Source organism: Hyperolius riggenbachi, chromosome 5 (genome assembly GCF_040937935.1).
Source record: "Hyperolius riggenbachi isolate aHypRig1 chromosome 5, aHypRig1.pri, whole genome shotgun sequence".
Taxonomy (NCBI): Eukaryota; Metazoa; Chordata; class Amphibia; order Anura; family Hyperoliidae; genus Hyperolius; species Hyperolius riggenbachi.
The window spans coordinates 202,493,717-202,516,739 of record NC_090650.1 but is presented as its reverse complement, the minus strand read 5'-3'; the positions used below and the strand labels follow the sequence as shown (position 1 = coordinate 202,516,739).

The window sequence follows — 23,023 nt, the reverse complement described above, 5'->3', positions numbered from 1 at the left end:
CGAACACTGTTCGCCCAACACTATGGTTGAGCCCATAGTTGTCGTCACATCCCTATCTGGGGTCACCCAATACTGCCCACATACCTCTTTTGCAGCAGTGTCTGCCAACTGGCTTTAGACACGTCACAGTTACAATGCTCAGCCTCCCATGTTTCCACTCCAGATCTTCACCATATAGTACAGCACCAGGGTACCACCGGTCCAGTAAGTATACTAACCTGGAGAGGTCCATTTAGGGCCCGTTTCTACTAGTGCGGTGCGATTTCTTTGCAGAAAACGCATAAACGAATTTGCATGCGGTTGCAAATTCGTATGCGTTTGTATGCAAATCCGCATAAGTTTTCATGTACTTTTGTAAGTATGCGATTTTAACCATGTCAGTGCCTGTGTGCTTTTACATTGATTTTACACGAAAACGTATGCGAAATCGCATGCAAAATTCTCATACCCGAAACGCAATGTGAATTCCTATTAAATACATTACATGCAAATCGCAAGTGGTGTGTGCAGTGTGCAAATTCTGATGGCTCTGCTGTGCAGATTTTTCCTGCACAGCAAAAACGCTCAGTTTTCCTGACAAGTGGAAACATTTACTTGTATTGGTTATGCAAATCTGCATGCAAAAAATCTATGCGAGTTTGCGCTAGTGGAAATGGGCCCTTACTTTTCAGGCGTGCAAGTAAGAACCAACTAAATGTTAAGGGAGCTGGCTGAAGGTTCATTCCTGATCTCGGTTTTACATGCAACCTCATGACCAATCCAGTGGAGGGAGTGCAGTGCCTTCTCAGTCTTTAGCTCAAAGAGAGATTCTCCCAGCTAATGCAGCAGGCAAAGCAGGTATTTGTTGGCACTGGCCTCATGGATGCTGGCAATAAGTGAAGCCATGAAAATAAACACATGCCTGCTCTCCTTTGACACCCAGATGTCAATTCAATTGTACCAAATGTATACGTCTGAAACACACTGAGGCTGAATCTATACACATTAAAGTGGAATTCCAAGTAAACTTGCAAATTGAATGTGGAAACCCACCCACAGTTATAGACATAATTTAGACGAAGTTTAGTAAAATTGTATACCCAACTTACACAGAATTTTTGGTCATGTGAAACAGTCAATCAGCCTATTTGGAGATGTGAAGCAGCAGTGTAAAGTGAGAAAAATGCCACTTGTATATCTGCAGTTCTGACTTCAGTCATGAAAGGACCTTAAAGGGTACCTAAATTATGAATGGCAATTTGCTTTAAACCTAATAAGTTGCCACAATATGTAAAATCACACATAATAAAGTGCGATTTTCACACCCCCAGCATCCGTATTCCACGTAAGGGGCCATATGCAATTCACTTTTTCACCTGAGTTTTCTCCAAGGTGATTTTTTTACAACTTGTAAATAAAATGTCTTTACACCCCCAGCAAGCAAACAAATACTCAAAATAATTTTCACAGTACCTTTTCATCTACTTTTTGGTACTTTTTCCATTGCAGAGTGCTAAAAAGTTAATTTAAATGGAAGATAAAAAATGTTCTCCTAGAAGAAAACGCAGGTGAAAAAGTTAATTGCATATGGACCATGGTCTTGAAATCCCCGCCCCCAGTGTGAAATTGGGCCCTGGCATTTTTTTTCCTTTCCAGACCATAGGTGCAAAGGATGCTGGGGGATTGATGTCATAACTCCACCCCTCATGTCCAAGTGAACTAATCCAGGCAGGCATCTGAAATATGAATAATAGCAAACAGGCATGCTAAGACAGGCTATAGCAGTTCTCCTGTGTCTCCTCTCTGTTATCTGGGAACACACGGCTCGATTCTAAGCTGATAAGATGGCTCGATAGATAATTTCCGACATGTCTGATCACTGTTCGATCGTTTTGCCACTCGATTTCTCATTGAAGTGAATTGAAAGAGAAGAAAAACGAGCAGAAGATAAGAGTCGAGCGGGCAAAACTATCAGGCGCAGAATTGAGCGACAGAATTGACCCGTGTATTCCCAGCATTACACACTGTGAAAAGAGAAGTAATTTGATCCAGGCAGGCAGAGAGTAGGGGAGGGAGGGGCAGGGGAGGGGGAGATACAAAACTTCAGCAGTAGGATAAATAAGGAAGTGCTGCCACAGATATAAATGTGAGTCTGTTCTATCCACTATTATGTACCAGATGTAAACTTTATATGTTCATCTAACTCTACACAGTGCATAGACTACATACATGTATTACCATTCAGACATTTTTTTTGGCTGGAGGTGGTCTTTAATTCTAGTCCCAAAGCCTTCCTTCTGTACAGCATATATTTAGAAGAAGGCTATAGCAGAGCTACAACTACCTGCTCACTAAATGTAAAACAGCCAACCACAGAAAAGCATTACTGATCAAGCCCATCGCTGACAAGGAACTCCCCAAAAATAGTTGCCTTCAAAATTATTACTCCAGGAGTCTTGGGGTCAAGTGCTAGATCATTACGCCTGAATGAAGGCTTCCCATTACTGACAGGAATCCAGTATTCTGGATACACCCTCCCTATGAAGCTTTACAGAAATTCTACAGGGACGCAAAAAAAACTCTCACACAATTGAGCAAGGTAAGTAAAGACCTTTACACTTCATTAGAAAAACTTGGGGAGCCATTTGCTGCAAGATTTATGAAATGACAGAGGGCCTCAATGCTTAACCCTGGGAGTTAAACCTGGGATCCAGAACATGAAAAGTGAAATTCTAGAGCTGGTGTTGTAGCGGAGGAGAGGTTTAGTCCTGGCAGATTAGGACTTCGTGCCAAGTCAATAAAGTTGAGGAATGTTAACAAGGTGCAATGTAGTTGCATTCTGTTTGGTTATGTCTTGCAACAAGACAGGTTTACCTTCAGAATTATTAATTAACTTATAACAGAAGTGTCCAGTCCAACTTTGCAACAAACAGGACGATAAATAATTCTATTATTTTTATTTTTACTATTGATTTATATAGTATTGCCATCTTCTATGGCACTGTACAAGAATAAGAAGCAATCTTGGGTACATAATGCAAACACCAACAGATAAAACGGAACTAGCAGACAGCATAAATGTCACTGTGACTAATACAATTACCATATTACAATACAATTATGCTTAACAAAGTACCCAGTAAATAGCAAGTAACCAGTGGCGTAGCTATGGAGCTCGGGGCCCCGGTGCGAGTTTTACATTGGGCCCCCCCAAGCACTCTATACGTAACACTTGATACAGCGCAACAAAACCTGCCAAGATCATCTACAGTATTAGAGGTGCAAGAAGGGGATGGGGAACAGTGTGTTAATAATTACTACCATTCAAATAATCTATAGAAGTGATTATTACCACCACAGGAGCAATGAACAGCTAATACTTTGGTTTAGGAAGGGCCCCATGGGGCCCCATGGGGCCCCTCTGGCCCAAGGGCCCCGATGCGGTCGCTACCTCTGCAACCCCTATTGCTACGCCCCTGCAAGTAACAAAAAAAGGGAGAGAACGCTGCCTTTGTGAGCTTACAACGCATTGCTGATTGAGCACCCTGAAGGGTGGAGATTGGGTATTACATATGCAGTATAAAACAGAAAAAAAATGGGATGGGCTGCAATTGTTTTATTCAGAACGATTTGCTAGTCAGAAGCAGTGAAATAAGTGTTCATTATTGCTAAATGTAAGGTGACTGCCCTAGAACAATTACGCAAGTTGTTAGTCACACCATGCCAGGGTCTACAAAGAAACTTAGCCTGAGGACCAATTTCCTAAAATACCCAGAACAGTTGTGTAACTGAGTGTGTAAGCGATATAAATTCATCAGTGTAATAGCTGCTGCATTAGGTTTTTGACAAGTTCACTTTCTAGTGTATTTTCAGATTTACCATGCTGCTGTTTTCATGGAAATATTGCAGCTACTACTTTGTAAACTAAGTAAAAAATCTAAAACAAGATAAAATATAAACAGTAACAGGCCATTTGGCATCAGCGTGGATGCTGACTTACTGCATCTATCTAATGTTCCTAGAGAAAAAACAAACAAACCAAAAAACAAAAACACAACAGCTACTATGTGAGAAAACATAAGCAAACCCCAGCCAGCAGAAGGACAACATTTGGGCAGGTATTTTCAGAAGATTCATAACCCCAAGTTTTATATTCTTGTCATTAGCTTTAGGCACCAGCCGCACTGGAGTCTGGTGATGGAACACACATTAAGAGCTGAACAGGATCCTGGCCATGCGTCTAATACTTTTATACAGATGAGTCACATCATTTGTTTACTGGAAATAGGGAAAAACCAGTGTCTTACCAGCTGACTCAAAACACAGACGCTTTTCTGTACAGTTTCCCGGGTAACATCTGCCTGACGTACTTTCAAAGTCTGTGAAGCACATAACAGATTTCAGTGAATGAATGTGTCCAGTATCAAAAGGTATATTAGTGAACTGAAATGCCACCAATGGATACTTTTCAGAGCCTATTTATTAGATGCAAAAAGTAATTTCAAACAAATTTTTTCCTTATAAAAAAAGTGATGTCACATAGCATGGCATCTTTTTGACAGAATGGCTTTATCAACTTTTAAGTGCCAAAATCTATTGCCGTCTATGGGGTTGTACAGGAGGTTGCTTCCAGCAGCATGCATTAGGCCCTCTAACTTGGGAGCCTCGCCACTGGGAACCAATAGTGGCTTTTAATTTAATGAAGGGAATGAGATATTCTTCCATTGGTCAGTCAAGTCAATTGGTGTTCTAATATGTGAGCCAGTTCAGTATGTGAAGGTGGCTACAGAACATTGCAACAATGTAATTTATCACAAACTTTAGGTTTTGGGGTTGGGCTCAGCGGATCAGTCAAAAACAGTTTTATCAGTCTGCCGACAGCTTGTACTCACATGCAACTGTCGGCAGAACGACCGCCCGCAGGAGGGTCTGATGGACCCCTCGTTTGAAAAAGTATGACGTGTGTACACGCCTTAAGGCGGTAATAGGTTGATACTCTTTACAATGTAACTGCAATATAGAAAAATACAAATTAAAGGGCCACTATCGCAACGCATTATAAAATTTACAGTACATGTAAACACACAAGAAGTTTGTTTCTTCCAGAGTAAAATGAGACATGATTTTTTTTATTTTCTAGTCCATATCTTCATGGAGTATTTTCAGTAATTAGTCTATTCTTTACAAAAAGTACTCCCTGGAAAGGATCTCTACAAAGATGTTGGACGGCCATCCTACTTGCATACACACTTCTGTGGCAGTTGGACTCAGCAAGTACCGTTCACCAAGTGCTTTTAAAAATAAAGAAAACCCTGGCACAACCCCCCCCCCCCCCCCCCCCGAAAGGGGGGGCGAAGAGGTGAGCTAGCCTAAAACCTGTCAGATTTGTCATATTTTTACTTTCTTTCTTTTGGTTTCAATCATTTGTATTGGGTTTTTGAGACAAAGAAATAACAAGTAATCGTTATATTCATAAGTACAATTGTATACATTAAAGGTTGTGATCTTTCCATATAATGGCCCAAGAATAAGAATAAAGTATACATGGACATTTGGATATCAGGTTCTTTAACATCATTTTAGTAGTAGATTAAGTAGGAGCAATTATGCACAATCTGAAGTTAACTAGGAGCGATTCCTTTTGGAGCCTGGGGCCTAAGAGACACCCTTCTAAAGGCCCAAAAGCTGCATCCTATATATAGTAGAATGTATCTTTAATAATCTAGATATACTACTGCAATATTTTTACTTTCTTCTGTAAGTGACAGCAACATAGGAGAAAAAGATTTTATAGCACATTTTACTCTGAAAGAAATGTACAGGGTGGGCCATTTATATGGATACACCTTAATAAAATTGGAATGGTTGGTGATATTAACTTCCCGTTTGTGGCACATTAGTAAATGTGAGGGGGAAACTTTTCAATGGGTGGTGACCATGGCGGCCATTTTGAAGCCGGGCATTTTGAATCCAACTTTTGTTTTTTCAATAGGAAGAGCGTCATGTGACACATCAAACTTATTGGGAATTTCACAAGAAAAACAATGGTGTGCTTGGTTTTAATGTAACTTTAGTCTTTCATGAGTTATTTACAAGTTTCTGACCACCTATAAAATGTATTCAATGTGCTGCCCATTGTGTTGGATTGTCAATGCAACCCTCTTCCCCCACTCTTCACACACTGATAGCAACACCGCAGGAGAAATGCTAGCACAGGCTCCCAGTATCCGTAGTTTCAGGTGCTGCACATCTCGTATCTTCACAGCATAGACAATTGCCTTCAGATGACCCCAGAGATAAAAGTCTAAGGGGTCAGATCGGGAGACTTTGGGGGCCATTCAACTGGTGCACCATCTTGCTGAAAAAAAAAACTCAGGGAACGTGCCAGCTTAAGTGCACAAAGAGAGAAACACATCATCATGTAGCAATTTCGCATATCCAGTGGCCTTGAGGTTTCCATTGATGAAGAATGGCCCCACTATCTTTGTACCCCATATACCACACCATTGTTTTTTCAATAGGAAGAGGGTACGAGATGGGCAGCACCTGAAACTTATTTGCATGTGTTTTCATGTAGGTATACATTTTACAATTTTTTGTGATAGTGGCCCTTTAATAATTCAGAGGATGCAAACAATGGATGTTTATAAAGATAAAGAGTTTGGCTTGGTAAACAATAAATAAAAATGGGTAACTGATCCGCACAAACTGTGGACACTGTATGCAAATTTTCTGATTTTGACTGATAATCACAAAAGGAAATACCTTTGCTTCAATCTGTCTGTAACATGAGACACCATAAACGGTCTTCCGCTCACCACTTCTAGGTGGAAGGTGAAAAAACACAGTGTCTACAAAGAGTAAAACAAAATAGTTATGAGCTGTGAACACCATGTACAGATATGAGAAAGTAGCATCTTTTTCAGCTTGTTTGGGTGATTGGCCCACTGTTCAATGCAGTGCAAAGCTACGGGCCATCAATCTACGAATGCTCTAGCCACGCCCATGTTCGACCTAAATTTTCTCTCCTGTCTGATCCATACCATTGATAGATTTTTGTCGAAATTGGTCCGACATTCTAGGCAATCGATTCCCAGCAGATGAATCTAATTGAAAAGGGAAAAATCTATGTGTATGGGCACCTTTAGATATAAAAACTAATGCTGGCCAAGAGAAACCGGTGCATATGTCTTTTTACATTGAACAAATCTTTGGAGCCGGACCATGACGATCACAATATGCAATGGCCAGCCTTCCCCACAAGAACCAGCCAACTAGTACACAGCATTTTTCTAACCAAAACTTTTCTAAAAGCATGAAGCCCCTTTAACAACACGTCCACAAACTTTAAATGGGACAGGGTAACGCCTCAAAGAACAACTCCAAACAAGCAGCATCACGTAACCTGCATCTGGACAATACAGAGGATACAGCACAGCTGGTGTCTGTAAGGAGAAGAGAGGATGGCACACTTGACCCTGTGATATATCTGCTCTGCATTGGTGGGGAGGGGGTGATGCCTTGGAGGCAACGGGGGTTGTACTCTGAATCGTTTTTTGGCCCATACTGGGTCAGTGATGGTACAGTAACATTACAGTTCAGGTATAGGGTAACATACATAAATTAGGCATGTACACAGCTCATGAACTGTAGTGAAGAAGGACCAGAGGGGAAGTCAGAGTGCTATGTGAGCGGAGCTGCCATATTTCCTGCGGTGCTCTACTGCTCTGCAGCAAATTCAGATACCCGCAGTGTGTCCTTAGATGAGGAAAGGACAGAGACAAGTAGATAGTGGTGAAAAGAAGAAGAGATAAAGAAATTGTGAGAGAGGGAAGGAAGAAATAAAGTAAGCAAGTCATAAAAATCCTCCTGGGGTTGTGGTGGTGTCCTGGCTAGTTGGTGGCTTGGTTGACTGGCCTGTGGACCGTCCAGAAACACACTGGCTGCGGGGTTCCTGGGAGGCCTGGCTTATAGGCAATACAAGACACGTTGGCTGCATGTCCTGGGGAGCATCTGCAGTGGATTGGCAGCTGGTGGTAGTTAGTCCTCAGCTTGTGGCCCGGTGCAGTTGTGTGGAGGGTCTAGGAACTGAACTGGCAGCTGGTGGTAATTTTAATTTTGCCCCCTTCATGCGGCCTGGTGTGGTTGCTTTGGAAGGCCTAGGTTCCGAACAAGCTTGAGGTGGAGGGGACTGGATATGGACAAGATCCCTTCTTAAAGGGAACTTGAAGCGAGGAAAATTATTTAAAATAAACACATGACGTAGCTGCAACTGAATATTGCATATTAACCTTGTGGTCAGTTCCTCTCAGTGATCTCTTCCAGTTCTGACAATATTTTGTCCGAACTGAAAATATACCAGTTTCTGTCAGTTATATATCAGCAGCAGTCAGTTACAACTAATGTGCAAGGTAATGTCCATGTTTCCCTATGGCTCAAGTGGGTGATATTACAGTTTAACAGTGTGCTAACCAGGAAGCTGTTATTGAGTAATGGCCATTTTTAAAATGGAGGACGGAGAAATCCATTGATCACAGTGGACAAATGGGAGGCAGGAGAGAAGAAAGATTGGGGAGTAGACTACACAGGAGGTAAGTATGACCTGTGTATAGTTATTTTGACTTTATATTTTCAGTTCAGGTTCTCTTTAAATGCCAAGCTGGCTGCAGGGATCCAGGGCGATGACCTGCTCAACTAGTGGGTGGATGCAGGTAGCATAATCCTGACCAGCATGAGAGTAAAGGCAGCAAGCAGTGTCCTGACTAGTTTGTGGATGGTGGCAGGCAGCAGTGGAGGCAATGTGGCAGCAATCACCTATCCAGCCTGTGGATGGAGGCCGGCAGAGAGTTCCTGTGTGGCCCACGTGGTGAGTCCTGAGTGTGGAGACAGGGAATCAAAGCATCTGACCAGCGGTGGTGGCAAGTTACATGGGCAGCCATTTACTCATGAAAGCAACCCTACACCTTACCTTGCAGTACAAACATGTTTTAGTTCAAAATATAGCTGTGCAGGGAAAGTGGAGCTATACACTCCCAACTCTCTTGCTGTATTTGTCATTACGTATGGCGTGTGTATATCCCACATTTCTCTTACCTGCACTGCCATTTTTATCTACTCCGCTATGGTCTCCTCCAAGACAGCTGATCAGATGAGCAAAGAAATCCACAGTAGTATTTATCTGTTTCCTCAGAGGATTGCTCATCAGAGACATAAAAGCCCAATCAACCCAGAATAATGAAGCCTGATCTGGAGGATAACACAGGTGTATGTGCTAGGCTGCCTGTCCCAGGTAACAAAATATATGTGCATTGGAGTGCAGATCTGCTAAATCACAGATCCTCATGCTGTATTGCAGCCATTGAAGGAAAGTGTGATATGGACGACCAGAATCTCAGTACCTCCATTTCTGTTGTGAACCTCTGATGGCAGGACTACAAAGAGACGTTTTGATTAATTGACATCATGCTGCAATTAAAATTTTCGGGAATTGAGGCAGAGGCATTATATTAGGGTGTATATTGCAATATAACCGGTTATGGTGCATGAAATCCAAATGCATATATGATTGCACATCTGCATTGTGCTGCGGATCCCATTCACTACAGTAAATGCACCAGCGCTATTTTAGGTGAAAATGTGTGCAGCAATGCGATCCCATTGCACTGCTGCAGAATGCATAAAGAGAATGTCAGACAACGCGTATCTCACACCTTACGTGTTGAAATGCGCATGGCAACACATACAGAGTGAACGAGGACTAAAGCATAATCCGTGATGAAAAGAGCGAAGCATTCTCTAACATTTACCACCTAAGTGTGGCCTATCGGGGGTATAATCTACTTATTTATATTAATACTATTAATGCCTGTACTTTTGTTGTCAAATTACCTTGCTACATGATCATTTTCTCTTTCTGGCAAATAACAGCTGGTGAAACAAGCTTTCCTCTTTCTGACAGACACATGATCATACCTTCCTGAAAGTTGTGCGCACCATCTGGTAGGGCAAGAAATGGTAGATACTTCCATTCTTCTGGTAAGATATTGCTATCATGACCTTTTTCAGGGATCAAGGGTGGATAAGAGAACTCCACCTGCAAGAAACAGATTACACAAACAAAAACGTTACATACATTTATAAAAAGGCACAAAAGTAGCAAGTAATTTCAATGCATGGAAAGGGTGCAGTATCTCATTACCCATTGTGAATTTTTAAAATATAGGAATAATGAATAGATCATTGAAATAATCAAGATATCCTACAGACAACATCCAGGCAAAAGATCTAAAAGTATCTTCTAATATAAACCAATCACCAGAGAACCCTGGTCCCTGCTATTGCCCTTCAAACTAGACTCCCTGAACAAGTCCCAACGAACATTGCCTATTTTTATTTTTTCTTCTTGCAGTTTCTTCTCTACCCTCACTATTTTCCTTAGTTGGTTTCCAGACTTAAGGAATGAAGACCCCACAGACTGTATGGAAAGTGATAGCTTGGTCTCATTAGATGAAACAATCTGACGGCTATCTTACATTAGCTTGACATGGGGCACAGTTTGAGTGTAATGAGGTGTTATTTCTTTACTTTTTACCACTGACTGTATTTGATTGTGACTATCACTTGTCTGATATGCAGATGTTCGCTGATATTGCTATACCCAGCTATGTTTGAAAACTCAAATAAACATTTTGAAATAGAAAAATATTATCTAATAGATAGATTGCTCAGATTTTACCATTGTGGAAAAATAGGCTTCTGCAGCAAAAAGTCCTGTCATAAAATTCTGAAAACATGACCAGAAGCATATTTAGTCTCTGTGAGTGAGTGTATTTTATTTTAGGTCTGAAAATGATGCTGGACAGAGCTGAAAAATATACTTCATAGTTCTTCATCTTGAATTATGCAAACGTCTAAAATGACATTGCGGGCTTGTTCACATTAGGGGCGATTTTGGAGTTGTTTTTGGCGCTGGCGATTTAAAAAATTGCCTTAAAAGCACCAGTGCAGTGTTCGCTTATGTGAGTGTTCTCACATACGCGATGAGCTTTCTATCCAATCGCAAATGCGGCTCCTGCACATTTCCAGAGCGTTTGCGATTTATTAGAAAGGATAGGGAAAATCGCAAAGAACTTGAAAAAGCACTTTGAAAAGTGATTCCCAGAGCACTTTAAATTAATAAATACACTGTATTTATAAATTTCGGGGGCAAACAGTTCACTTCCTGACTGAAGCCAGAAAGTGAAGAAAGAGAAAAAAAATAGAATAAAAAAAGCGCTACACAAAAGCACTTAGAAAAGCACTTTCAAAATCGCTACATAAATCGCTCAGAGCTTGCGATTTTCTAATGTGAACAAGGCCATACTGCATATCACAATTTTAACTAACATGACAACTATTTGAGACACTAAAGGGTTATCGCTCACTCTTAGGGGAGATTACAGGCTAAGGGGGTTACACTGCAAAATCAAGCAGTCAGTAACCATTCTTGACATTCACAACTTATCTTCAAGCCAACAGTAATAAAAGTAATTTGCTTCTTGACTTGAGATGTGAAAAATGTATGTGTGGAATTGTATAACCATACGTATATTTGAAGCCTGTGTTGTGAACTGTGCTAAGCGTAATACCCACAAGATGGCGATAGAGGGATGCGTAGCTTTGATTGCATCAGCGGATGACGCTATAAAAAGTCAGGCTCAGAAATCTGCCTCCAGATCACATGATTAAGGCCAGAAGCGGCCGATACGCGTGGTGAAGGCGGCCTCACTGCCTACCAATCGCTGCCCGGCCACAAACCCTGCCTGAAGCCTACGGAGGAGCCTGGTGCCGGCTGACCTATGCGGGAGGCAATATACGAGAGGGGCCATGTGGCTGATTACATCTAGGGCAGGCTGAACACGTGTGCACACGTTTCCCTATAGACACCAGAGGGACTGTAACCACTGTCCTGGGCATATGAACTGACTGCAGTATGGGATGCTATCCATCTATGCAACACTTTACCCCATGGCAATTGGACAAGCAACAGCTATGAACTGGTCTACTGAGTGGTGAGAGCCTCAGTGAGGCAGCTTGTTTATACTAACTGCATGCGCTCATGCACTAAACACTGCGGACCTATGTTGAAGCCTTTCTCCCTCTGTGACCGTTATGTGCTGTCGCAGAGATCTAGCTTTGGGACTTTGTTTGCGCTTACATTGCTTCATTCAGCAACCAGTATCCAATGCTAAGCAGGTGTGCTTGGTGAGATAAGTCTGCTGTAAGTGTGAGCCCAGCCGGCTGCGCTACTAACATCTGCAGTGAGTGATTTTATGATTTTAAAGTGGCACTCAGTGTCTGTACAGTGTTGTCCACAATTTTGAATAAAGTTTTTCTATTTGAATTTGAAACAGGGTCTGTTTCCAAATGTTTTTCTGAAATTGTATTTGTGAGGGGAATGCACCCATGACTTGTGTCTGTAAGGAAGGTAGACTTTGAGATACACCAGTCACTTTATTGACAGAACAAAAAAAAAAAAAAAAAAAAAAAAAAGTAATATATGTACAGGCCAACAATTTAAAACAGTTCGAGTCATTTCAATTTAACACCAGTATATTTACTTTATATATTTGCTTAATACATATTTTCAGATGATATGGAAATCATGTTAGATTAGCATGTCAAGGGCTTTATACTAGGTCTTATTTTGTAAATGGTGATAACCAGGTTAAACAAAGCCCTTTCCCTGTAGACTTTAGTGCGACATGTCAACTCAAGGAAAAAGCTCAAATAGAGCCACATTTTCCAGAACAAAAATGTATCTGACTGCTCTGAAACACTAAAAGACAAACACCTACATCAGTTGGTTGGCAAAGGTCCGTTTAACTTTAGATTTTGAATCTGCTTTCTCCATTTGTGTGGATTTTCTTTCAGAACTGAAAAATACCCTGGGAGGTGTTCAGGCACACTATGGGGCTTAATTCACTAAGACAAATAGCATGCCTTATAAGAGTTAACACGCCTTATTAGAGTTAACACACCTTATCAAAGTAGCATAGCGAGCGCTACGAATTTATGCCTGCTAATTGGCAATGACGAGAGCTCCACTCGTCCTGCCCTGAGCCCCTGTGGGTCCAATAACTTTAAAGGACATTATCCCTGCACTTTGATTGGCACAATAGGCTGCCTGTCAAGTTTCCTTTCAGGTGACAAGCAGCCTATTGGGCCAATCAAAGTGCGGGGATAATGTCTTTTAAAGTGATTGGACCAGCAGGGGCTCAGGGCAGGACAAGTGGAGCTCTCGTCATTGCCAATTAACAGGCATACGTTTGTAGCGCTTGCGATGCTACTCTGATAATGCACACTAACTCTGATAAGGCATGCTAACTCCGATAAGGCACATTAACTCTGATAAGGCACGCTAAACATGCAGTAAGGGGAGCTATAGTGATAGTGAATTGGGCCCATGGTGTTGCTTATAGGGAGTGCACTCCCTGTAGCACCATCACATATCCTTCTTGTTCCAGTGGGACGGTGCAGGATTGCTTCTGGTTGCTTCAGATGCTCCTTAACGTTTATTTGTTTACAAATTTAACTTTGTTTCTATGTTTGTTTCTGTCTGAGGAGAAACATTTTTTAACACTAAGTCATGACGAAGGTCATGTGCCCAAAACGAAGTAGTGTTGCTGCCTAGAAAAAGTTTTTACTTACCACTTCAAGCCAGAATAAATATTGTGTTGGCCTCATGACGATGTGAGTAAGATATTAGATTATATCTGTGATTTTCATTAAGATTGACTGGATAACTTTAGTCTAGTTAAAAAGGAAACCATCCCAAGGTAGGGCAAATATTGCAACAAGTAAATATACTAGACTAACTAGGACAATGCCATTCACCTCCTCTTTTATGCTAGGTACACAGGATGCAATTTTCTCACATATTTACTGTCAGATTGACTATTTCGAACATTTCCAATCTGATTTCCCATCGATTTTCCAAAGAAGTGAATGGAAAATCAATCGGAAATGTTGGAAATAGTCGATCTGAATCTAACATGTTGGAAATAGTCGATCTGACAGTAAATCTGTCAGAAAATTGCATCGTGTGTGTGCATAGCATTAGACAACAGCTTTGTTGCATGGTGACTGACAGGTCTTAAATAAACTGACAGGAATCTTCTGAGCACGCTTACAAATCAGTACTAGGAGCAACACACAGAGAAGGCAATTGGGACACTACAAACGCATACAAAAAGTGAAGGCATTTAGAATACTATCAATACACAGTTTTTGTGTGTGCTGGTAGTATCCTAAATGCCTTCTATGGAGCACAGGTTACCAGCTCAGCAGTATGCTGTGTGTTTGTTGGTTCGAACCCAAAAGCTGGCCATGAGGCAGAACAGATTTCCAAAAGATTAAGTGAAAAATCGCAGCCTTATGGCAAGATTGTGGTATCTTTATTTAATGCAATGCATGTCTTGTTTTGGGGCATTAGAAAAGGACTATAAGATACAAAATAAGTTATGGCCCGTTTTCACTAGAGCGAATCTGCATGCGTTACCTGCATGCAGATTGCATACCCAATAATAGTCAATGGGCCGCTTCCATTTGTCAGAAAATCTGCACAGAAGAGCCATCAGAATTCGCACACTGTAAGTCTAGTGTGCGATTCGCCTGTAATGTAATAGGAAACTCACATGCGCTTTCGCTATGTGAATTTTCCATGCAAATTTGCGTAGGTTTTAGTGTAAAATTAATGTAAAAGCACACAGGCACTGACATGGTTAAAAATCGCATGCTTCCAAACAGATGCAAATTTTAACGCGTTTTGCGTTTTCCACAACGGAATCGCACGGCACTAGTGGAAACGTAGCCTGAGAAGTATCTCCCCTGGGTTACCGGGTAGTTACAAATACAAGCAACGAATGGCTGTTTTTTTAAGAACAATTGGAGATAGGGATTGTTGCAGATATGATAGGAGAAATCATTTTTGAGTGAAAAGTGTATTGGGGGAAAAAAAACAAAACAAAAAAAAAAAAAACACACACCGGGAAATGAAGGGTCTACCACCCCTATTTTACCCCATGAAATACTCAACTAATTTCAGTTTAACAACCTGTTGCCATAATATTCACCTTGCTTAAGTTACCTTTTTCCATTTATGCACAAGAACACAGCTCTAGGCATTCTGTACAGACAAGGGTAACTTATTGCTACTCTCCCCAAAAAAGATGTCTATGAAAGCATGTTATTCTTCTTAAGCTGCGTACAAACGCCATTCTGCCGACGCGGCTGATAACAACCGCCTCAGCTGACAATCAGGCTTGTGTACGGCACCAGACCACCCACAACTTGTGAGCGATTCTCTGGGTGGATGTACCCAACCCCAGCCACACCGATTTCCCAAATCCCCACGATCCTATTGTTTCACCGCTCACCCACGTGATGTCAGACACCCCTGCCTCTAAACATAGCAACACAGCGCATCGTCAGCCCACATGTGTGCAGCAAGGCTCAGCAATGTCGCCCAAGTGGATTATCTCCTGATCCCCAACAGGCGACATGCGTTGAGCATGTGTAGGACCCCTTAAACAGTGTTTAAGTATCTGATCAACTTATTGGGCTTTATCCACTAAACTTCTCATACATGACTTATTTATCACCTAACTGATAAAAATAACCTTTCAGCACATTTACAAGCAAAATAATCACTCAAAGTAAGTTGTTCCTGTTTAACTGTGTTTCAATATTACTTTTCTTACCTTAAAGAGAACCCGAGGTGGGTTTGAAGAATATTATCTGCATACAGAGGCTGGATCTGCCTATACAGCCTAGCCTCTGTTGCTATCCCAAACCCCCCTAAGGTCCCCCTGCACTCTGCAATCCCTCATAAATCACAGCCACGCTGCTGACAATTAGCTTGTCAGAGCTGGCTGTGTTTATCTCTATAGTGTCAGTCTGCTGCTCTCCCTGCCTCCTGCAGAACTCCAGTCCCCGCCTGCATCCCTTCCCTCTCTGCTGATTGGAGGGAAGGGACGGGGGCAGGGACCGGAGCTATGCAGGAGGCGGGGGAGCAGCTGAGACTGACACTACAGATGTAAACACAGCCTCACAGCACGGCTGTGATTTATGAGGGATTGCAGAGTGCAGGGGGACCTTAGGGGGGTTTGGGATAGCAACAGAGGCTGGGCTGTATAGGCAGATCCAGCCTCTGTATGCTGATAACATTCTTTAAACACACCTCGGGTTCTCTTTAATTATATTATATTTTTGCTCTTTGGGAGCTTAAAGTAACATAGATAGGCTGAAAACAAAGGAAACAGGTGAAAAAGCTTTGTGAATCATGCTCAATGTTTAGTAAATTCAACAAAATAAAATTATTCATCTCTATAGATAAGCGTTAGGGACATTAGGTTGCGCTTCCAAAGGAGCACACAAACAGTTGCAAATAAAAAGTGCAATAATGGCAGCAGCTATGATTAGAGGTGTATAGTCTAAACAGAACTGCATAATATTTCAGGGCTATAATAATGAGATACAAATATCTGGAACATGAGAAGCCTATCACTTTTATGTCACAAATATTGCTCCCCTCCATTTTATCAAAGCCATTCGTCTTCCAGGGTTTTTTGTTTTTGTTTTTATACTGTTGCCAACATGGTGAATGTATTCATATAAAATTCTATGCTTGACTTATTTACAATGCATGCTACTAGCATTTACTACGTTTTTCAGTGAGAGAACGTGAAGGATTTAAGGCTTTAATTGCACAGAGAAAACTATACTCCTGCAGTCCACATACGTTTCACATTGGAGGAAACCAAATCCACAGCTTAACCTATGATTATCTGCAGTATGGCAAGCTGCAGGACACAGAGCATGTGAGCACTTAAAGACAATACGCTGATACTAAGAGTCCTGTGCTGTGACAGGTGGTTATTACAGAGAAAGAAGCTTGCTGGCCTTTCCACCTGTTTCTTAGGTAACTGCAGACCCCTGGGAATTCTTCTCCGCATAAAGGCCTTTTAGAAAACATGCCTCAGGCTACACTTATGTGACACAAATAAAAACTTCCACTTAGACTTAATGAAATATTGCATTTAGGTTGGAAAGATATAAGGACATTACAGTAAATCAGGTGAACTTTATACAGAAACTTATAAAAGTGTCTTTACAGTGTCATCTGTGCTAGTCATAAAATTGGGCAACGGGTCACCAATATTTCTGTGGAAAATGGAACACTAATATTTAAAAAAAAAAAAATCTGCAGTATTTGGAATGCAATACTTGTAGTAGAACTAGCTCAGCATACGACAGTGTTACAGTAGACAAGACAAGACAAATAACATTTATATTGCGCTTTTCTCCTTGCGGACTCAAAGCCTTTTACAACTAGGCTTGCAACGGTATGAAATTCTACAGTATGATGGCCGTAAAAAAAAAAAAAAAAAAAAAAAAAAAAAAAAAAAAAAAAAAAAAACACGGTATTATGGGTATACGGTATTATACAACTATTTGGACCCAGGGCCCGCTTACATTAAAGCGGTTTAACACCCAGCATTACAACTTTGCTTTAAAAGATTGATTACAGCTTAGAAATTATGCCAGATTTTTTTTTTTTAAGCAGAAATTCACTGAATGGGTTAAACATGACATTTTAGTGTTGGATTTAACTAGGAATCCGCATCAGTTCTTATCTTTAGTTACAAATGTATCTTTGTTTGGAATGCAATTAGACCTCTGAAAAGCCTGCCAGGGAAGCCCTCTTTGTTCTCTCAGAGCAGTGTTTGTTTATTACTGTGTAAATAGATACATTTGTAACTAAACCTAAGCATGGAGGAGGATTTCTAGCTAAATGCAGCACTAAAATGTCATGTTTAATCCATTCAGTGAATTGCTGCTAAAAAAAAAAATAAAAAAAAATAAAAAAATAAAAAAAAATAATAATATCTGGCATAATCGTTTCTAAGCTGTAAGCAATCTTTTAAAGCAAAGTTGAAATGCTGGGTGTTAGACCACTTTAAATAATGTGCCCCTCCCCCACCCCAGTATAGGGTGCCCCACTCCTTTGTTATACATATGATTAAGCCGCCGGGAGATTTGAGGCCCTGGGTAAAACTGTAAAATGGCTCACCCTGCTCCTGCAAAAGTCCAGGTGGCGTTAGAGATAGGTGTAACCAATAATAGGTAGCCGCAGCATAGGTAGCCAGGGATAGGTGTAGCCAGTAGTAGGTGGCCGCAGCAGTGGTAGCCAGGGATAGGTGTAGCTAGTAGTAGGTGGCCGCAGCATAGGTAGCCAGGGATAGGTATAGCCAGTAATAGGTGGCCGCAGCATAGGTAGCCAGGGATAGCCATCTTAAGTTTTAACCATCTGACTTTTTTTTGAAAGGATACATGAGCTGAATGCAGCTTATAATGTTTTACTTACCTATTTAGCGGTCCCCTCCGTAGCGGCCGGTGAATGTGGCAAGCTGCACTCAGCTCAAGTATCCTTTAAAGGAAAACTGAAGAGAGAGGTATATGGAGGCTGCCATGTTTATTACCTATTAAGCAATACCAGTTGCCTGGCAGCCCTGCTGATCCTCTGCCTCTAATACTATTAGCCATAGCCCCTCAACAAGCATGCAGCAGATATGTGGCGAACGGTTCCCTAACCGTTCGCCGGCGAACATCTCTAAATCCATGGGCCTCTTACTACTTCTGGGTCGCAATGACCCGGAGTAGTACGCCTGCGCTGCCCGGCAGAGCGCGTCCTAGATCGCGCTCCTGTTGCCGGGCACTCTCTGCGCATGTGCGTGACGTCATGAACGAACAGTTCGGCCCATCTCTACAGATCTGGTGTTTCAGACTTTAAAGTCAGATCTGACAAGACTAGCTGCATGCTTGTTTCTGGTGTTATTCAGATACTACTGCAATGAAATAGACCAGCAGGGCTGCCAGGCAACTGGCATTGATTAAAAGGAAATAAATATGGCAGCCTCCGTATACCTCTTACTTCAGTTCCCCTTTAAATACAGTCCAAGCTGGCTAGATCCATAGGTGCATTCATAGTTACATATTTATTTGGGTTGAAAAAATACATACGTCGATCGAGTTCAACCAAAAAAATAAAGTACACCACCAGCCCGCTCCCTCACATATCCCAGTTGATCCAGAGGAAGGCGAAAAACCCTTACAAGGCATGACTAATTAGCCCCAAAAGGGAAAAAAATTCCTTCCCAACTCCAGGTGGCAATCAGATAAAAATCCCTGGATCAACACCACTGGGCATTACCTAGTAATAATAGCCATGGATGTCTTTCAAAACAAGGAAAGCATCTAAGCCCCTTTTAATTACAGTTATAGAATTTGCCATAACTACTTCATGTGGCAATGCATTCCACATCTTAATCACTCTTACTGTAAAGAACCCTTTCCCAAATAAATGTCTAAAACGTTTTTCCTCCATGCGCAGATCATGTCCTCTAGTAGGGACAGAAAAGCTCATCCGCCAAGCTTTTATATTGCCCTCTGACATATGTGTACATGTGAATTAGATCCCCTCTAACATGTCTTTTCTCCAGGCTAAATAAACCCAGTTTATCTAACCTTTCTTGGTAAGTGAGACCTTCCATCCCTCGTATCCATTTTGTTGCTCGTCTCTGCACCTGCTCTAAAACTGCAATATCTTTCGTGTAATGTGGTGCCCAGAACCGAATTCCATATTCCAGATGTGGCCTTCCTAGAGAGTTAAACAAGGTCAATATTATGCTAGCATCGAGTTTTTATTTCCCTTTTAATGCAACCCAAAATTTTATTAGCTTTAGCTGCAGCAGCTTGGCATTGAATATGATTATTTAACTTGTTGTCGATGAGTACTCCCAAGTCCTTCTCAAAGTCTGATGTCCCCATCTGTAATTCTTTAACCCTTATGCCTAGTACACAACATGAAAGTTCCTATCAGATCAACAGGTTGAATCTATAATTCCCAACAGGACCAATCAAGTTTCCGATTACTTTGTACAAAATGTATCGGAAACATGATTGGACCTATCAGACATTATTGATTTGACCTATCGATCTGACGGGGAAATTGCATGGTGTGTACCAGGCATTAGACTGCCAGTATATTTTTTTTAAAAAGCTACACGCCAGTGCCTTCTACTTTTGAACTGTGTTTATTAAATATCTCGTCCAAAACCCAATGTACCAAAGTCCCCATTAGTTAGTAGGGATTGTCATTGAGGTTCAAATACATTTGAGATAATATGATCATTGATGATGATACAAATTACATAATTTATGAAACTCTAAAATGTAAATGGACTAATAAAAAAAAAAATCTTGCATTGAAAGCACTTGATTGGTCCCTTTTTTTTTTTAAAGCTGCATAGATTTTGCATCAACTTGGAATGATTAGCATACCTCAAGCCAAATAGAAAGTTGGCACTGACTAAAAAAACCTTTGTGTGTGGCACAAGAACATGGGGAAACTAAAATGCCTAGACATTCGTGGCAGGTGGAAGAATTTTTCTACTAAAATGCCTTTAGACGTCCGTGGCATATGGATATGGAAGCAGAAAGCCTATAGACGGCCATGACAGTCTAAGGGTTTATAATTGTGCCTCACAGGTTTTGATAAAAGCAAACATGTTGACTATCAAACAAGCCATTTAATTTAAAACCATATTTGAGTAATAAAGTGCTAAAATCAATTTGAGAATAAAAACATAAATGAATACTCTGTGCGGGCACTAGAACCTGCTCCACTCTAATCCAGTCTTAGTTAACGATTTCCATACCAGCGAGGCTGCTGGTATCGCAAAACGGCATTTACCGATGACTCACCGCACTGATCCGCTGCTCTCTCATTGCTCTCATTCCTCGCTCTGCCTTCTCTATGATAGCAGAGCTCTATGTGCCGGTCAGGAGCTGCTTTCAATGGCTCTTGACTCTGTCCATCAATGTAAGCCAATAGGATTGGCTTATAGTGATGACAGGATCAGGAGAAAATGAAATCAGCTCCTGACATCATATAGATGCCAGTGCGAGTGAGTTGCGGCATGGGCAAAGTGGTGCAATCGGGGGGGGGGGGGGGGGGGGGGGGGCGGGACCGTGCAGCAACGATTATTGAAATTTAGGTCCTGTCAGAACCGCACAACCACAAGCAGGACGTAGATTTCCGCTGCTCCGGAAGCAGTTGACAGATCTGTCTTAAACTGTCCAATTGCTGCAATAGCCCTGTGTTGAATGTGCCCTGTCAGAACCAATTGCTGCAATAGCCCTGTGTTGAATGCTGCAATAGCCCTGTGTTGAATGTGTCCTGTCAGAACCGCACAACCACAAGCAGGACGTAGATTTCCGCTGCTCCGGAAGCAGTTGACAGATCTGTCTTAAACTGTCCAATTGCTGCAATAGCCCTGTGTTGAATAACCTGTAATATAATATACAATAGTTTCTCATGGCTGGTCAGTCAGACCCTTTGTCAATCAATGTTTACACATTTCTAGGGACAAAATATTGAAACTATATTATTTTTAAAGGTAAAACGTACAAGTCTGTGTACTCACGGCTAGCCAAAAAGGTAGACAGGATTGCCTTGCTTGACGTTAAGAAAGAGGTCAGTTTTTATGCCATTGTGGCTTTTTTAATTTTATTTGTTGAATTAACTACAAAACATTCATTAACCCTGACGTTCAAACAAAAGCCAAAACAAATCAAAACAAAACAAACAATAAGGTTATATTTATACACTCACCTAAAGGATTATTAGGAACACCTGTTCAATTTCTCATTAATGCAGTTATCTAATCCAGAGTTCCCCAACCCTGTCCTCAAGGTCCACCAACAGTACCTGGTTTGCAGAAAACCACGAACATAGGTGAGGTAATAAGTGTCCTCAGCAGAGCTGATTAACTAGCTCTGTGGATTTCTACAAAACATGCACTGTTGGTGGACCTTGAGGACAGGGTTGGGGAACACTGATCTAATCAACCAATCACATGGCAGTTGCTTCAATGCATTTAGGGGTGTGGTCCTGGTCAAGACAATCTCCTGAACTCCAAACTGAATGTCAGAATGGAAAAGAAAGGCGATTTAAGCAATTCTGAGCGTGGCATGGTTGTTGGTGCCAGATGGGCTGGTCTGATTATTTCACAATCTTATCAATTACTGGGATTTTTACGCACAACCATTTTTTGGGTTTACAAAGAATGGTCTGAAAAGGGAAAAACATCCAGTATGCAGCAGTCCTGTGGGCGAAAATGCCTTGTTGATGCTAGAGGTCAGAGGAGAATGGGCCGACTGATTCAAGCTGATAGAAGAGCAACGTTGACTGAAATAACCTCTCGTTACCACCGAGGTATGCAGCAAAGCATTTGTGAAGCCACAACACGCACAACCTTGAGGCGGATGGGCTACAACAGCAGAAGGCCCCACCGGGTACCACTCAACTCCACTACAAATAGGAAAAAGAGGTTACAATTTGCATGAGCTCACCAAAATTGGATAGTTGAAGACTGGAAAAATGTTTACGGGTCTGATGAGTCTCAATAGTCAGAATTTGGCGTAAACAGAACGAGAACACGGATCCATCATGCCTTGTTACCACTGTGCAGGCTGGTGGTGGTGGTGTAATGGTGTGGGGGATGTTTTCTTGGCACACTTTAGGCCCCTTAGTGCCAATTGAGCATTGTTTAGATGCCACAGGCTACCGGAGCATTGTTTCTGACCATCTCCATCCCTTCATGACCACCATGTACCCATCCTCTGATGGCTACTTCATGCAGGATAATGCACCATGTCACAAAGCTTGAATCATTTCAAATTGGTTTCTTGAACATGACAATGAGTTCACTGTACTAGAATGGCCCCCACAGTCACCAGATCTCAACCCAATAGAGCATCTTTGGGATGTGATGGAACGGGAGCTTCTTGTCCTGGATGTAAATCCCACAAATCTCCATCAACTACAAGATGCTATCCTATCAATATGGGCCAACATTTCTAAAGAATGGCTTTCAGTACCTTTTTGAATCAATGCCACATAGAATTAAGGCAGTTCTGAAGGCGAAAGGGGGTCAAACAC

General features: G+C 41.5%; 1 protein-coding gene across 1 annotated transcript in view; it reads right to left on the bottom strand.

The window, feature by feature from the left end:
• Positions 1-23,023, bottom strand: part of AVL9 (AVL9 cell migration associated) — a 124,377-nt gene that overhangs the window by 88,788 nt on the left and 12,566 nt on the right. The window contains exons 2-4 of the mRNA XM_068236580.1: positions 9,952-10,072; positions 6,745-6,830; positions 4,287-4,358 (exon numbers count right to left, since the gene is read on the bottom strand). Of these exons, the coding sequence (XP_068092681.1) occupies positions 4,287-4,358; positions 6,745-6,830; positions 9,952-10,072 (279 nt within the window). The remainder of the gene's footprint in view (positions 1-4,286; positions 4,359-6,744; positions 6,831-9,951; positions 10,073-23,023) is intronic.